General features: G+C 30.2%; 1 protein-coding gene across 1 annotated transcript; it reads right to left on the reverse strand.

The window, feature by feature from the left end:
* Positions 1–13,021: 13,021 nt before the first annotated feature.
* On the reverse strand, positions 13,022–14,378 carry LOC125191971 (transcription factor bHLH168-like). The gene is made up of 3 exons (XM_048089413.1): positions 14,195–14,378; positions 13,355–13,681; positions 13,022–13,284 (listed from the first exon to the last, which is right to left on the reverse strand). Exons 1-3 carry the CDS (start codon positions 14,327–14,329, stop codon positions 13,207–13,209), a joined length of 540 nt encoding a protein of 179 aa, XP_047945370.1. The 5' UTR covers positions 14,330–14,378; the 3' UTR covers positions 13,022–13,206.
* Positions 14,379–15,907: the final 1,529 nt, after the last annotated feature.

Genomic DNA, 15,907 nt, shown 5'->3' on the forward strand with positions numbered 1-15,907 from the left:
CTTTCTTGTAATTAACCTAAATGTTTTAACATTGTAAAAAAGAAGAAAAAAAGATAACTTATATGAGCTTAATTTCTGTTATTATATGCTCCAAACAACAAATGGAGCTAGAGCAGGGAGGACATGAACTCCTAGTCTCCCAGTAATTTCACTTTTATCTAACTATATATTACTATTACTAGTATTTATCAAAAGTAAATAATTACTCACTAAGTTTTGGGCAGTTGGTTTATCTGGCGTCTCAATTCCAAGAGAAAAGTGAATTGATTTGGCTGATTTTCGTTATATCGTAGCATGTGTGGCATCACTTTCTTTTGCATATATTAATTTTACATGTGTAAAATTATTCTTTTTTTCTTATTCATATTATAAAATATAAAAATATAATTATATATTTTTAATATTATGTTTAATTCATTCATTCATTCATTTTAATGTTTAGCATCATTTCTTCATATTCTACTACATATATTAAATATTCTTTTTTACATTTTTATTATAAAAAAATATCTACATATATATATTTAATTTATAATATAATTTTCCTTCATTTTCTATGTTTAATAGCGTTTCTTTATTTCTTACTACTAAATATATTCACTATTTTAAAATATGGAGTATATATGACCAAAAAATTATTGTTTTATCGTGAAATTTTTGTATCAAAGAAGCCCTGAAAATAATCATTAGTAACAATTTAGCAATGGCCCATGGCTCCAAGTATAGACTGTAGCACATTATTAAATGGAGAACAAACAAATTGTTCATATTTTTAGAAACGGTCAAACGGCTGCTTTAAGAGTGATTTTGCTATAACAAAATAATCGCCTTTATGGAAAAAAATAATTATTTTCATGAATAAAACAATAATGTGTTCAAAATAAAAAGACACCTTTCAATTTTCATTATTAAAAGTAACTGTTAATGGCATCCGAGGTACTCCTTCCGTCCCACAAAAGACGTCACACTTTCCTTTTTAATTTGTTCCACAAAAGATGTCACATTTCCCTTTTTGAAAAAAGTTCTCTCTCACATAAATATAAATATTATATTTTCTCCCATCATTTAACACACAAAACAAAACCTCCTAAATTCCGTGTCATCCCATAAATGTGACATCTTTTGTGGGACGGAGGAAGTACCTAGTAGTAAAATCTTTCATCATATACATGTGTAACTGTGTTATTAATTTTTACCGGGCGTTTCAATTCGGACGTTGTTTTGCAAAAATGATAAATAGTTAGAATGAATATAAAGTAAAGTAAGCATACGACTCTCTTTTATACTACTATTATTTTTTCTCTTCACTCTAACTATTAATTATTATCTTTGCAAAATAACGCAAACAAGAAACGCCTCACTTATAGTGGAATAGGGGGAGTACAAATTTGGAAATGATATTTACCTTTTCAATAGGTAATTCTTCCTAGGAATTGAATATATGGTTGGCGTGGTTATTGCCAACCACATGCCGAAGTTTTTGACATCAACTGTCTTAATTTATTCATGCATCTGTAGCAAATTTAGATACTTTTTCTTTTCATCGTATAACAATTTATTTGTTTTAATTAATTCAAATTCAAACATTATTGAAAATCCGTCGTGAATAAACTTGAAAATGTCAAATTCCGTCGTCTTTATTTAGAAGCATCTATAATAAGTCTATGCCGTCATGTTAAGGCTAATTGCTAAATCTTAACCGGTTTATATATGATCATTTCTAGTTTGTCAAATAAACACACACGTCTTCCGATGGATCAATAATCAACATTCCAAGTCAAATATTGATTCTTTTAATGTGTCGTGAAAAAGGACGCAAAACAAATTTATTCATTACCATAATTTTATTAATTTAATTCGTATTTCGAATGAATTAAGATGAAATTAATTACTGTAGCCATTATAATGTAAAGTGATAATGAAATATTTTATTAATCATTTTACCGTGCAAGCTCCCCATCTTGACACTAAAAATGGAATTTTAGCAAGCAAATAACATTACTGTGAACCGTAATTCTCACTAATTACTAAGCATCTTTCTAACCTCTACGAAATACTTGTCCATATCAACAAGCAGTGGCGACACACGTTCAAGAGGTGAGGGGTTTAAGTCCTTCCCAAACTTTTTTTTTTTAATATGTTTCTACTGTGAAAAATTTCAAATTTTCACCAAATTGATATCTTTGAAGTTTAAATTGATGGAGATTTAATAGGAAGGAGGGGCTGAGAATTAAATTTACAGTGAAATCTATTTCATCAATGGCAGCTCTATAGAGAGTTGGGAAGAAGGAGAAGATGAACAGTAAAATTTAAACAAATATACTACTCCTTCCGTTCCAGATAATTTGGGACACTTTGACCCGGCACGAGTTTTAAGAAATCTAATGGAAAGTGAGTTGAAAAAGTTGGTGGGATGTGGGTCCTACTTTTAAAGTATTAGTTTTATAATAAAATGTGAATAGGAATGAGTTAGTGGAATATGGGGTCCACTACTAAAAATGGTAAAAGTGAAGTAGGATAAATTATGTGGGACAGTCCGAAATGGAATATTGGGACGAATTATTTGAGACGGAGAGAGTAATAAGTAATAATAATGGAGTAGAAAAAGTCAATTTCCTACTCACTCAATAGATACGTGGTTGTGGCACGTTGTTAGACCTTTAAAAAATTTTTAAAAGTGCCACTATATTTGTAGTTATCTTAGTATGTGTACGATGAAACTGAAAAGGGTTTTTCTTGTTTAACCGTACTTGCGTTCGACTTTTTTTTTATTCAAAAGAATTGAAATAGTTAAATTTGTGTTGGAGAAATTGTTATTATTATACTCCATTTGTTTCAAAAATATATATAAACTTGAAAATAACACAAATTTTAATATACAATTAGTAAAAATAAGAAAGATAGAAAAATTAATAGAAACAAAAAGTAATAGAAATAATGTTAGTGGATTGTAAGGTCAATACTATTAGTAATGATAATTTATAAAATATTTTCATATTTACACTCTAATTTTAGTGATGATCCAAAATAGTAAAATTAGTCCTTTTTTTCAGTATGGATGAAGTATTGTTTTTATACTCCTTCCGTCCCTGGAAATTTGTCACCTATTTCCTTTTTCGTACGTAAAAATTTGTCACCTTTAACTTTTATCACTTTTGGTAATAGACCCCACATTCCACTAACTCATTCTCACTCACATTTTATTTTAGAGTGAACTACATAAATGGTACCTGATCTTTCACTTTCGCACGTAAATGGTACCTGATCTTTATTTTTTTATATCGTTTTTGGTACCTGTAAATCACATTTTTGGTACCTGATGCAATTTTCTTCCCAAAATGCCCTTTAAACAAATATATTTTCTCATTTATGTCATAAAAGGTATTTTGGGCATACATAAAATTTGTACAAAAAGTGATATTACAATATCTTCTCTAATTCTCTTCATTCTTTATACTATTATTATTACTCAATATTAATATTATTATTTTGATGTTATAAATTAATAATTAATTCATTTTTAATATCATTCAAATATACTTAAATATAATTATAGTTATCATTATATTTAATTATTATTGTTATAATACTAAAAATTGATAGTAATTAATAAATAATTATAGAATAATTATATAAATATGAATCACATGTACTCTCTCCATCCCGCTTAAGATGACACGTTTTCCTTTTTAGTTTGTCCCAATTAAGATGACACATTTCCTTTTTTGGTAACTTTCTCTCTCCAATTAATACACTCAACCACTTTTTCTCACTCCTATTAAAATATTCATCTTTCTTTATCTCTCTACTTTAATACTTATACCCACCTTCCCTCTTTCCAATTAAACACTTTTACCAATAACTAAAATCCCATGCCGGCTAAGCAATGTGCCATCTTAGCCGGAACGGAGGGAGTAATAGTTATAATTATTATTTTACATTAAATTAGTAACTAATCAATATAGATTATTATTGTTATAATACTAAAGATAGTAATTAATAAATAATTGTAGTATAATTATATAAATTATGAATCACATAATATTACGTAATTATTATTATTATTATTATTATTATTTTATATTAAATTAGTAACTAATCAGTATAGCCTTAATAAAAATTTAACATTGTGAATTGTATTCATAATAATATAAAAAGTTGAATATTTTTAGTTAGGTGTTTCAACCTTAAAATGAATATAAAATAATTTAATAAAAAATATTCAATTGATTTAATTACTTTAAATAATTAATTTAATTAGGTATTTTTATTTTTTATTTATATTATGAATGCAATTAGATGTTTATATATAACACGAAAAAGAAAGAAGAAAAAAGAATGAAGAAGAAACATAAACTAAGGAGGAAAAAATAGTAAAAGAAAGGAAGATAAAATACTAAAAAGAAAGAAGAAAATGAAGAAAAAAGAAAGAAGAAGAAAAAGAGAAATAAGAAAGGAAGAAAAATAATCACATATTTGGTACTATTTAATTGAAATTTTCAAAAATATCCTCCATGAAAAAAAAATCTCATATTTGGTACCTAGGATTATTTTTGTCACTGGGTACCAAAAACGATATAAAATAAAGATCAGATATCATATATGTGCGAAAGTGAAAGATCAGGTACCATTTACGTAGTTCACTCTTTATTTTAAAACTAATACTCCCTCCATCCCAAGGAAGATGACCCCTTTCTTAGGCGGCACGGGATTTTATGCAACTTTATTTTGTGTGTTAAGTTGAGAGAGTAAAGTAAGAGAGAGAGATAAAGTAGAGATAAAGGGGTTTCTATTTTTGGTAATGGGTCATCTTGGTTGGGACAAACTAAAAAGGAAAGTGGGTCATCTTCACTGGGACGGAGAGAGTATATAAAAGTAGGACACACATGCCATTAACTTTTTCAACCCACTTTCTATTACATTTCTTAAAACCCGTACCAGGTCAAATGGTGACAAATTTTAGGGGACAGAGGGAGTAATATATACTCCCTCCGTAAATGTTGTCCACATTTGACTCGACGCGAGTTTTAAGAAATGTGAAGAAAAGTGAGTGGAAAAAATTAATGTAACGTGGATCTTACATTTATATATTAGTTTTACGATATAATGTGAGTGTGATAATTTAGTGGTAAATGGGGTCCATAAAAATAGGAAAAGGCAAAATGGACAATACGGACGTACCAAAATGGCAAAAATGGATAATATCGAACGGAAGGAACATGTATATTTTGTTAACGATATACAATTTTTAGTAAAGCCCCTGATAAAATTTATTTTTGCGTCAGTGCATGAGTGGAAAATATGGGATCGGTTGAACTACACGAGTCATTACATACGGATTATACGATATTCTAGAGTTACACGTGCGACTATCTAGCTTGATTATACAATAAAATATACTCCTTACATACAAAGTTTAATAGGTATAAATTTTAATAAATTGTTGATGAAAATAACTAGGAGTATATGTTTTTAGTTGATAAGATTAAAATATAAAAATAGAGTTTGCCACTTGAATAAAAAAGCAAGATGATTAATTTATGGTAACCCTTAGATAATTAACAGAACAAATAGGTCCAATTTAAAATGGTTACGATATAACTGTTCTAGAACCGATTCGGGGCCGTAGTTTAATTTAATGGGCCTTTTTCATACCCAATATTCATTGGACCAGTGATAATATATAGTTATACATAACATTGTACAATTCAAAAAAAAGTTTATGGTACACGACATAATTTAGAGTATAGTAGTTTAGTACTCCCTCCGTCCCGGCTAAGATGACACATTGCTTAGCCGGCACGGGATTTTAGGAGTTATTGATAAATGTGTTTAATTGGAGAGAGAAAAGGTGGGTGTAAGTATTAAAGTAGAGAGATAAAGAAAGATGAATATTTTAATAAGAGTGAGAAAAAGTGGTTGAAGGTATTAATTGGAGAGAGAAAGTTACCAAAAAAAGGAAATGTGTCATCTTAGTTGGGACAAACTAAAAAGGAAAACGTGTCATCTTAAGCGGGACGGAGGGAGTAGTTTATATTAATCACACACTTCATTAATTTAAAGGAAAGTAGGACTTTTCAACTTTTTATTCAATTACTAGTTCATATCATACCGCCTCAGTCTACCAGAAAATATACTCCACTTAATATGGAGTACTATATTTTTTTTTTAAACACTCCATTTCACTATGAAATTAACAGAAGAATAACGAATTAACTCCCTTGTCTAACTGTTTCTAGAAGAATAGCGACTTGAAACTTCTCCAATTGGAATGATTTGAACACAAGCATCCAGTGGAATGTATGTACATTGTGGGGCTGTCTTCATTTAGTAAATGATAGCAATGTCTTAATTTGGTAAACATAGCTGTCCTCACTTGACGCCGTTAATGACAAAAAAAAGGTGAGATTGGTGGTTCTCGTTTAACAACTTTTGTTTGGCTTTTGCTACGTACATTGCACTTTCATGCCTAATAAGTTATTAATACCGTATCTAAGTTATTTTGGTAATTTTTTACTACAAACATAATCTAGACGATAGTTACGAGTTCTTATTGATGTCATCTTGATGTCCTCATTACGTACAATATATATAAGTTTAAAGTTTTGATTGCTCAAAATGTTGTTACCAATTTTCTGTAAATTACACTCTCACCTCCTCCCGCAAGTAGGATTCCAATTTCTTTTCTGCACGAGTTTTAAAAAAATATTAAGAAAAGTGAGTGGAAGAAAATTAGTGGAATATAAGTCTCACCTGTATATATTCCTTCCATCCCGCAATAGGAGTCCTATTTAGTTATGACACATGTTTTATGAATTGTAAAGAAAAGTGAGTTGAATAAGTTAGTGGAATGCGGATCCCACTTATATGGAGTATATTGATTTTATAATAAAATGTGAGTGAAATAAGTTTGCGGAATGTGAGGTCTACTTACCATTTATCGCATGTTTTATTAGGCATGTCAAGCGTATACACTGATACACATGTAGTAGATGTTTAAGTTGAACTATTACACGCTAGGAATATGCTATGTTTCATCCAATATTGATTTGTAACATTTGTTTAAACAATATAATATTTTCAAATTGTAGCATTGCATGACGGTTATGATAACAATACCGAAGTAAGATTATTTCGTGATTACACTACTGATCTTGTTGTGCAAATTAAACATGACTATTCTAGTTACCAAAAATAAAAAATCACCGGAAAAGATGATTTCCAATTCTAATTTCACGTTCATACTACAAAAATAACAACATAAATATCGGCATGAACTGATAGGGAAGTTACCTTGAACTTTTGTAATTTATATAGAAACTTGCCACAAATAATCTTTTAGAGTATATGAGAATGCTACAAAAAAAATTATATAGATTAAAAATTTAAATCACTACAACAAAATCTACTTAGATTAAGTCGGCATGCATTTGGTTTCTACATTTTCATCGTAGACTTCAACATCTTTATCATCGACACAAAGGTTAATTCCACCAAAGTCATCATTAATATCTATGTAGAGGTTAATTCTGCCAACTTTTTCATCGTATTTAAAGATAAAAGGGATAATTAAATTAAATATAAATTATATAAAAAATTAAAAAATTGATCCAATCGCAAAATACGGACTGCAATAAGGCCGCACATTCCGCCACCGAGAGCGGCTAGCAGCCTAGGTTGCACTTGCAAATAGGGTGGCCGGAAAAGATCGAGACCTGCTCGGTAAAAGTGGGTTATAATTTTAGGACAAATACAAAAAGAACATTGAAATAATTTATTGGAATGCGATTTGACGCAGTTTCATCAGTTGATGCCAAAAACGCTGGAAACGTCAACTTTGTCAGAATGAGACTAAATTCGCACGTCGCTTTTGCCATGGTGTACGGTGGATTTTCGGGCATCTTGCAAATTCGCTAGTTTGGCAAGGCAAGCCTACAAATACTGGAATTTTCTCAACATAAACAAATAATCACAATGCATCAAAAACAATACAAATAAAAGTGAAATCACCAAAATCCACATGAAAATAACTAAGAAAAAGAATACAGACTACCAATGTTCGAATTGAGGCAGATAATATATCCAACACGAGAATCACCAAATAACTAAAATATGAAGTCGATTGAAAACCAGAGAAATAAAATCGCGAGCGGAGAGAACGAAGACGGAGACAAGCAGAAGTATTTTCCTTTACTTACAATTTTCTTTCACTGACTTTCTACATCTTCACCTGTGATGCTCCTCAATTTGTGAGAGAGAGAAGGCTGGTGGCGGAGCAGGAGAGATCGTAGCCAAAATTTGCGAGCACTGCACATACTCGAAAGCGTTTTTTTTTTGTAGTTCTAGAACCGATTCGTGCCCGTTGTTTAATTTAATGGGCCTCTTTCATACCCAATATTCATTAAACCATTGATAAATATAGTTATACATAACATTGTGTAAATAAGTTATGGAGCTTGTTGAATAATTTGAATTACTAATATTTTTGTGTTATGGAGTATATGAGTAAAAATGCAGCTTTTATTAATGAATTAAAATGTTAAATACTACACCACCAAACTTTTTGGAATTTTCATCATGAATCTTCATTTTGGGCCGAGAAATAGCCCAAACACGAAAGAGAAGGTTGATTATGTAAAAGAGAGACAAGAACATAACTGTGAATAATGATGGAAAAAGCAAAGGAATTTGCATAACCTTAAAAGAAGGAATGTAGACAAGGGTGACTCTACTCTGTTTCTTTGGGTTAAATTCCAACAAATTTATTTAATCACTTTTAATAGCAAAAAGGGCTTATATAATTTTATTATTAGCAAATTAATTGGGACGAAGGTAGCTTATTCTATAATCTGGAAAAATATAAGTATTTTTTTTATTATTGATAAATGAATAGATTTTTAAAGGCCGCACCAAAATGAATTCAAATATGAGAACCTTTGACATGTTGCTTACCAGTTACCACACTACCTCTACGCCACACGCACAAAAAAAAAAGGTTTATAGAGATAATGAAAATATATACTTTGAGTTGCCTGAAAGTGGCTTAAAGAAGATTTGAATACGAACATAATCTTTCTATATTTTTTTTATTTGATTTACAAATAAACAATAATGGACTCGAACCCAAGTCCTTTGAATCACATTAACCACTCTACCACTAAGTCAATACACACGCTTAAACATATCATACCGAAAAATATACTCCACTTAATATGGAGTACTATATTTTTTTTATCATTAAACACTCCATTTCACTATGAAACAGAAGAATCAACTCCGATCCTTGTCTAACTGTTTCTAGAACATACTTAAAAGTTTAGTAAAGTCAATAGCGACGTTAAACTTCTCCAATCGGAATGATTTGACCAGCATCCAGTGGAATATGTACATTGTGGGGCTGTCTTCATTTAGTAAATGAGAGCAATGTCTTAATTTGGTATACCTAGCTGTCCTCACTTGACGCCGTTAATGACAAAAAGGTGAGATTGATAGTTCTCATTTAACAACTTTTGTTTGGCTTTTGCTATATTGCACTTTCATACCTAACTTATTACTGCATGCCATAAGGAGTCCAGGTCACTTTTGCATACTCATTTTATAAAAATGATAATAAATAATTAAAGTAGAGAAATGGTAAAGTAAGAGAGAAAATAATGTAGAGAAGAGCAATGGCGGACGCAGGAATTTGATGGTGGGGGGTCCAAATCAGTGTTCCTAGTACTGCGGTAATTTTTAGCGCTGACGAATTAGAGCATCAATTATAAAAGATAGAGATATGTGTAAGGTTATTGTTGATAGATGCAATGCCCACGTAAAAAAACATTGTCGGAAAAGTGAGTTTTAAAAAATAAATAAAATAAAACATAAATTATTATAAAAAAGAAAGACTTGATTAAATTTTAGACCGTAGCAATGTAACACATATAACAAAAAAGTGATATTATAAATATGAGCACATAAAATACAAAATACAAAATTCAATGTAAAATGTAAGAAAAAATTTAGTAATTTCTGCTATAGTCAAGTATAATTAAAAAAACAGATAAAACTCAAGTCTAACTGTAAATAATAAAAAAAGGGAAAAACAAAATTGTAAGAAGAATCACTAAGAAAAAGTAAATAAACACCAAACTGTGGTGTTGCTGGGAATCGAACTCATCGCACATATCATTGTGATGGCTGTGAAGGAAGCCAACTGTGATACTAAACTATTTAGCATTATCATTAATATGAATTATATATAGTCACTAACAAAATAGTTGGGGGTTCCATGGGTCCCCCATGTCCCTCTTTAGGTCCGCCTCTGGAGAAGAGTCTTCTTAACATTATTCTCTCTTACTTTAATATTTCTCCACTTTAATTATTTATTATCATTTTTATAAAACGGGTGTGCAAAAGTGACCGGGACTCCTAATGGCGGAATGAGGGAGTATTACCGTATCTAAGTTATTTTGGTAATTTTTTACTACAAACATAATCTAGACGATAGTTACGAGTTCTCATTGATGCCATCTTGATGACCTCATTACGTACAATATATAATAGAGTGAACTTCAAAAATGGTCCCTGGACTATGGGTTTATCTCGAAAATGGTCCCTGGACTTTAAAAATATCACCAGTAGTCCTTGGACTAAGGGTTAATATCAAAAACGGTATTTTGAGACGAAAATGCCCTTTTGAGGGGTTTTGAGGGTTTGGGCAATTTGGTCTTTTTACACTTTTAACATTTTAAATCTGATATTATTTTAGTTATGTACTAAATCTGATATTATTTCAAAATTATCATTTTTCTTCCCTTTTGTCATCCTTCACTTTGTTTCTTTATTTCAATATTAGATTTAATTTTACAAAATTAAATTTTAAATTTCAATTTTTAAATATCAATAAAAAATTTTAATTAAAACTATTAATTCATGGAAACTATAAATATTGATTAAAACTATTAATTTTTATTATTTAATATAATATCAAGCTGAATTGAAGAAGTACAGAAAAATAATATTAATCGTGATGGAAAAATAAGAGCTATTCTATTTAGCCTTCGTTCGGTTGTTATAATTGCTTGTGATTGAATATTATGAAGTCGACTAAAATTTTTGTATAGGAGTATTTTTGTTGAAATTTTCTAGTCATTTTGATTGATTGTTTTCAAATTAATAAACGAAAATGATATTAGTCTTACATTAGACGCATATTTATTTCAGAATAAATCGTGTTATATTGTCTATTTATGATTAAAGCTATTAAATATTGATTAAAACTAAGACGTTGTTATATCTTATTGATTAAATATTAGACACTATCAAATATTGATTATGACTAATAATTTTTGTTATTTAATAATTTTTATAATTAAAAAAATTTATTGATATTTAAAAACTGAAATTTAAAATTTAATTTTGTAAAATTAAATCTAATATTGAAATAAAGAAACTAAGTGAAGGATGACAAAAGGAAGAAGAATGATAATTTTGAAATAATATCAGATTTGGTACATAACTAAAATAATATCAGATTTAAAATGTTAAAAGTGTAAAAAGACCAAATTGCCCAAAACCCCAAAACTCCTCAAACGGGCATTTTCGTCTCAAAATATCGTTTTTGATATTAACCCTTAGTCCAAGGACTACTGGTGATATTTTTAAAGTCCAGGGACCATTTTCAAGATAAACCCATAGTCCAAAATATACTGTTCTAGGTTTATAAGTTTAAAAGTTTTGATTGCTCAAAATGTTGTTACCAATTTTCTGTAAATTATACTCTCAACCTCCCACAAATAGGATTCCAATTCCTTTTCTGTGCGAGTTTTATAAAATATTAAGAAAAATGAGTGAAAGAAAAAAAGTGGAATATGAGCCTCACTTGTTATATTAGTTTGAAATGATATGTGACTGGAATGAGTTAGTCAAATATTAAGTCCTTTTTACCATTTATAGTATTAATAAACCATAGCACGGGTGAAAATTGAAAAACGGGACTTCTATTCGTGGACGGTGAGATTATAACAAAGGAGGCTTGTTTTACTTAAAATATCCCATAAAAACATACTCCGTAGAATATTTTCAAATTGTAGCGTTGCATGACAGTTATGATAACAATACCTAAGTAAGATTATTTCGTGATTACACTACTGATCTTGTTGTGCAAATTAAACATAACTATTCCAGTTACCAAAAATAAAAATCACCAGAAAAGATGATTTCCAATTCTAATTTCACGTTCATACTACAAAAATAACAACATAAATATCGGCATGAAATGATAGGCAAGTTACCTTGAACTTTTGTAATTTATATAGAAACTCGACACAAATAATCTTTTAGAGTATATGAGAATGCTACAATAAAAATTAGTATATAGATTAAAAATTTAAATCACTACAACAAAATCAACTTAGATTAAGTCGGCATGCATTTGGTTTCTACATTTTCATCGTGGACTTCAGCATCTTCATCATCGGCACAAAGGTTAATTCCGCCAAAGTCATTATTAATATAGATGTAGAGTTTAATTCTGCCAACTTTTTCATCGTGGCATTTAAAGATAAAAAGGATAATAAAATTAAATATAAATTATATAAAAAAATAAAAAATTGATCCAATCGCAAAATACGGACTGCAATAAGGCCGCATATTCCGCCACTGAGAGCGGCTAGCAGCCTAGGTTGCGGTTGCAAATCGTGTGGCCGGAAAAGGTCGAAACCTGCTCACGAATGCCCTTAGTAAAAAATGGGCTATAATTTTAGGACAAATACAAAAAGAACATTAAAATAATTTATTGGAACGTGATCTGACGCAGTTTCATCCGTTGACGCCAAAAACTCTGGAAGCGTCAGCTTTGTAAGAATGAGACAAAATTTGCACGTTGCTTTTGCCACACGGTGGATTTTTGGGCATCTTGCAAATTCACTAGTTTGGCAAGGCAAGCCTAATAGGAAAAATGACATTATTTGTCCAATCATAACTATGAAAAATTAACAAAGTACTCCACCAACATCTTAAATAAACACCATTACAAATATTTAAAATTATATTATATTACAATGAAAACTGAAATCAGATGGAGCTAACAGTATCCTGCATTTCTCTTTCCTAAGGTAAATGTATATGATCAAACTTGGAAGAGAAATTAAGGTTGAGCTCCTTGTAGTATTATTATTTACCATGGGCTTATTGTAGAACTTTACAATATTCCAACAAGAAATTTCACAAGTTTGAGGAAATGATCTCCTGTATCCTATCACTTATTCTTGAAGTGTCCACCCCAACCCTTGAAATTTTAGCCTGCACCCATAAACAATGTGGTAAGAATTTAATTAGATGCTCATAAAATTATACTTGATTTAATGATCACCTGAGCATGGATAGTGTGGATGATGGTTTCGCCAACACGGGAGATGTTAACGCTGAGAACTTGAGCCGCTTCTTGTTCGATTACGCTAATCACTTGACTTAGCATGAAATTCTTGTTTAGGCCACTAATCAACATCACCTCTACACCTAAACCTAACTCCTTCACTGTCAGAATCGGATACTTGTGCCCGGCTCCGTCATGACCAGTTCTGGCTGCGTAGGAACTTATGACCTGTGCCTTTCTTCTATTTAGTACTTCAATTCTCTCTCTCATGTTCTTGATGTAAGCAGATGCTGCATCTATCTGATCTATATGTGACAGCAATTCCTACAGTATATGAAATAAAGAACTTTCTCTTTAGCAAGATTTGGTTTTGACACTCTCATGATCATCATTCAATGCTTAAAATAGGTAGTCAACAAAAACAAGCATAAATGATAACGGAATAAATATTGTCGGTTAAAAGGGACCATAAATTAAATTTGTGTGCATTTAATTTGTTTGGATGTAGGAGTATTCAATTTGATTCACAATTGTGAATTAAAATTTATCAATTGTAACTAGAATTTAATTTGGGTGTATTCACAATACATCGAATTTACGGAACTGTGATTTCTTTTACTCCGTATTTGTTTTCTTTTCTTGGATTATATTCTAGTGCTATTATTTGTGTGTGATTCCAGATCAAGTACATTATTTCCGACCTAAATGTCTTAATGGAAAATTTGCTCATTTCTGTGATGAAACCTTAAAACCCTGAACAATTTTCTTTTTGATTGCAATCTAAACTAGATCAATAGAAAAATATAGCAATTGTGAATGAAAGACATATACACATACCTTGGGTTGGCTGAAATGGCGATCTGGAATGACGGAAACAAGCTTAAAACTAAGAGCTTTCATTCGAATTCTTCGATTCTTTTCAATGGTCTTCCTCAATAACTTGTTCTGGGAACTTGTCTCGTTCCGCTTCATTGCAAACCCTAGATCTATATATGAAAAATGATCAAAAAATTCAATATGAAATTAGTTAGCTGTTATGAGTGAAGACTTATATGTATTTATATAAATATATTATATTCGAGAGAGAGGGAGAGAGTCCTTCGAAGGCTGGAATTGCAGTGGTTTATATAATATACGAATATATATGATTCTAATACTACCACCATGTCAAAGATGAGTAGGGCCACAAGGTTTGAATAACTATTAATTAATCAGCCTCTTTAATTGAATTAATTATTAAAATAAGAATAACATAGTTGGTTTGGAATTTGCATTCGTGCGCCTTAATTACGATAGTTCTCCACTTCATTAATGCATGACAAACAAAAAGCCATCCCTAACCAAATGATCACATGATCAGGGGATCGATTCCTGTCTTTGGGTATGAAGCAGTTTTAAATCCAAGCCTTGAATGAGGGTGCTTAAACGGTTCTTCGGTTTTCGGTTAATTGGAATCGGAACCGGAACTGGAACCGAAACTGGCCGATTAATTAAGGTACCGGAACCGAATTTTCCGGTTCCGGTACCGGTTCCAACTTTTTAAATAAAATCGGTTCCGGTATGGAACCGGAACCGACCGGTTGCTAACCGGGAACCGGATTATAATTCAATTTTTTTTTATAATTTAATATACTAATAAATCTAATTTAATTGAATTAATTTTGAATTAAAGTAAAATAATTTGAAATATTTGAGTGATTTTTAGATTTAAACTGTGATACTTTGAATCTAAAATTATTTTCCTAATCCATTTTTATGAACTAACTACAAAGAGCAGGATATCATAAGTTTGTTTTTAATTTCCAAAAGTACTTATACAAATACAATATCATTTCATATGATAGAAATTTAACTTTGTAAAAAATTTATGTAACAATTCAATTAACATACGATTTTAACCTATTTGTGAATAATTTATTAACTGTTCCGTTATAAACTAAAAAGTCACAACAAGATCAATTAGTATTAGAAATTCCAATGAATATTTGTGTAGCAAAAAATGTAAAAATGGAATTCAATTTTAAAACTCAATTTTTAAAAAAATTCCTAAAGTTTAGAACTCCTATTTTTGTATTAAAAAATTGCTAACATAAACTAGTCCGACCTACTACACTTGACATCACTCTTATCCATATTTAAATATTCTTGTATTGTTGGTTTGTATTTTTTGTGTATTTATTTGAATTTTTAGGTATTATTTGTAATATTTCTAGATGTTGGACTATTATTTTTTTAGCATTGAACTATGTAAAATTATAAATAAATTCGGATTAAAACTACACATCGATTTCGGTTCGGAACCGGAATCGACCGGTTCTTAACCGGTCGGTTCCAAACTGATTCACTTGGATTTTACATGATTTTAGAGGGTAGTTTTACTTAGTTTTGATCGTATATTGTGTATTTTGAGACATGGTTATAACTAATTTCTCTATGATATTGGTATTTTGACCATTTTGTGAAGATTGTGTAGAAAAAGGGTCGAAAATGGGCTTAAATGGCGAAAGGAAGCATCGGGATGGAAAAAGTATGAAATTGCAGCACGAAGCA

This window comes from Salvia hispanica, chromosome 6 (genome assembly GCF_023119035.1).
Source record: "Salvia hispanica cultivar TCC Black 2014 chromosome 6, UniMelb_Shisp_WGS_1.0, whole genome shotgun sequence".
NCBI lineage: Eukaryota > Viridiplantae > Streptophyta > Magnoliopsida > Lamiales > Lamiaceae > Salvia > Salvia hispanica.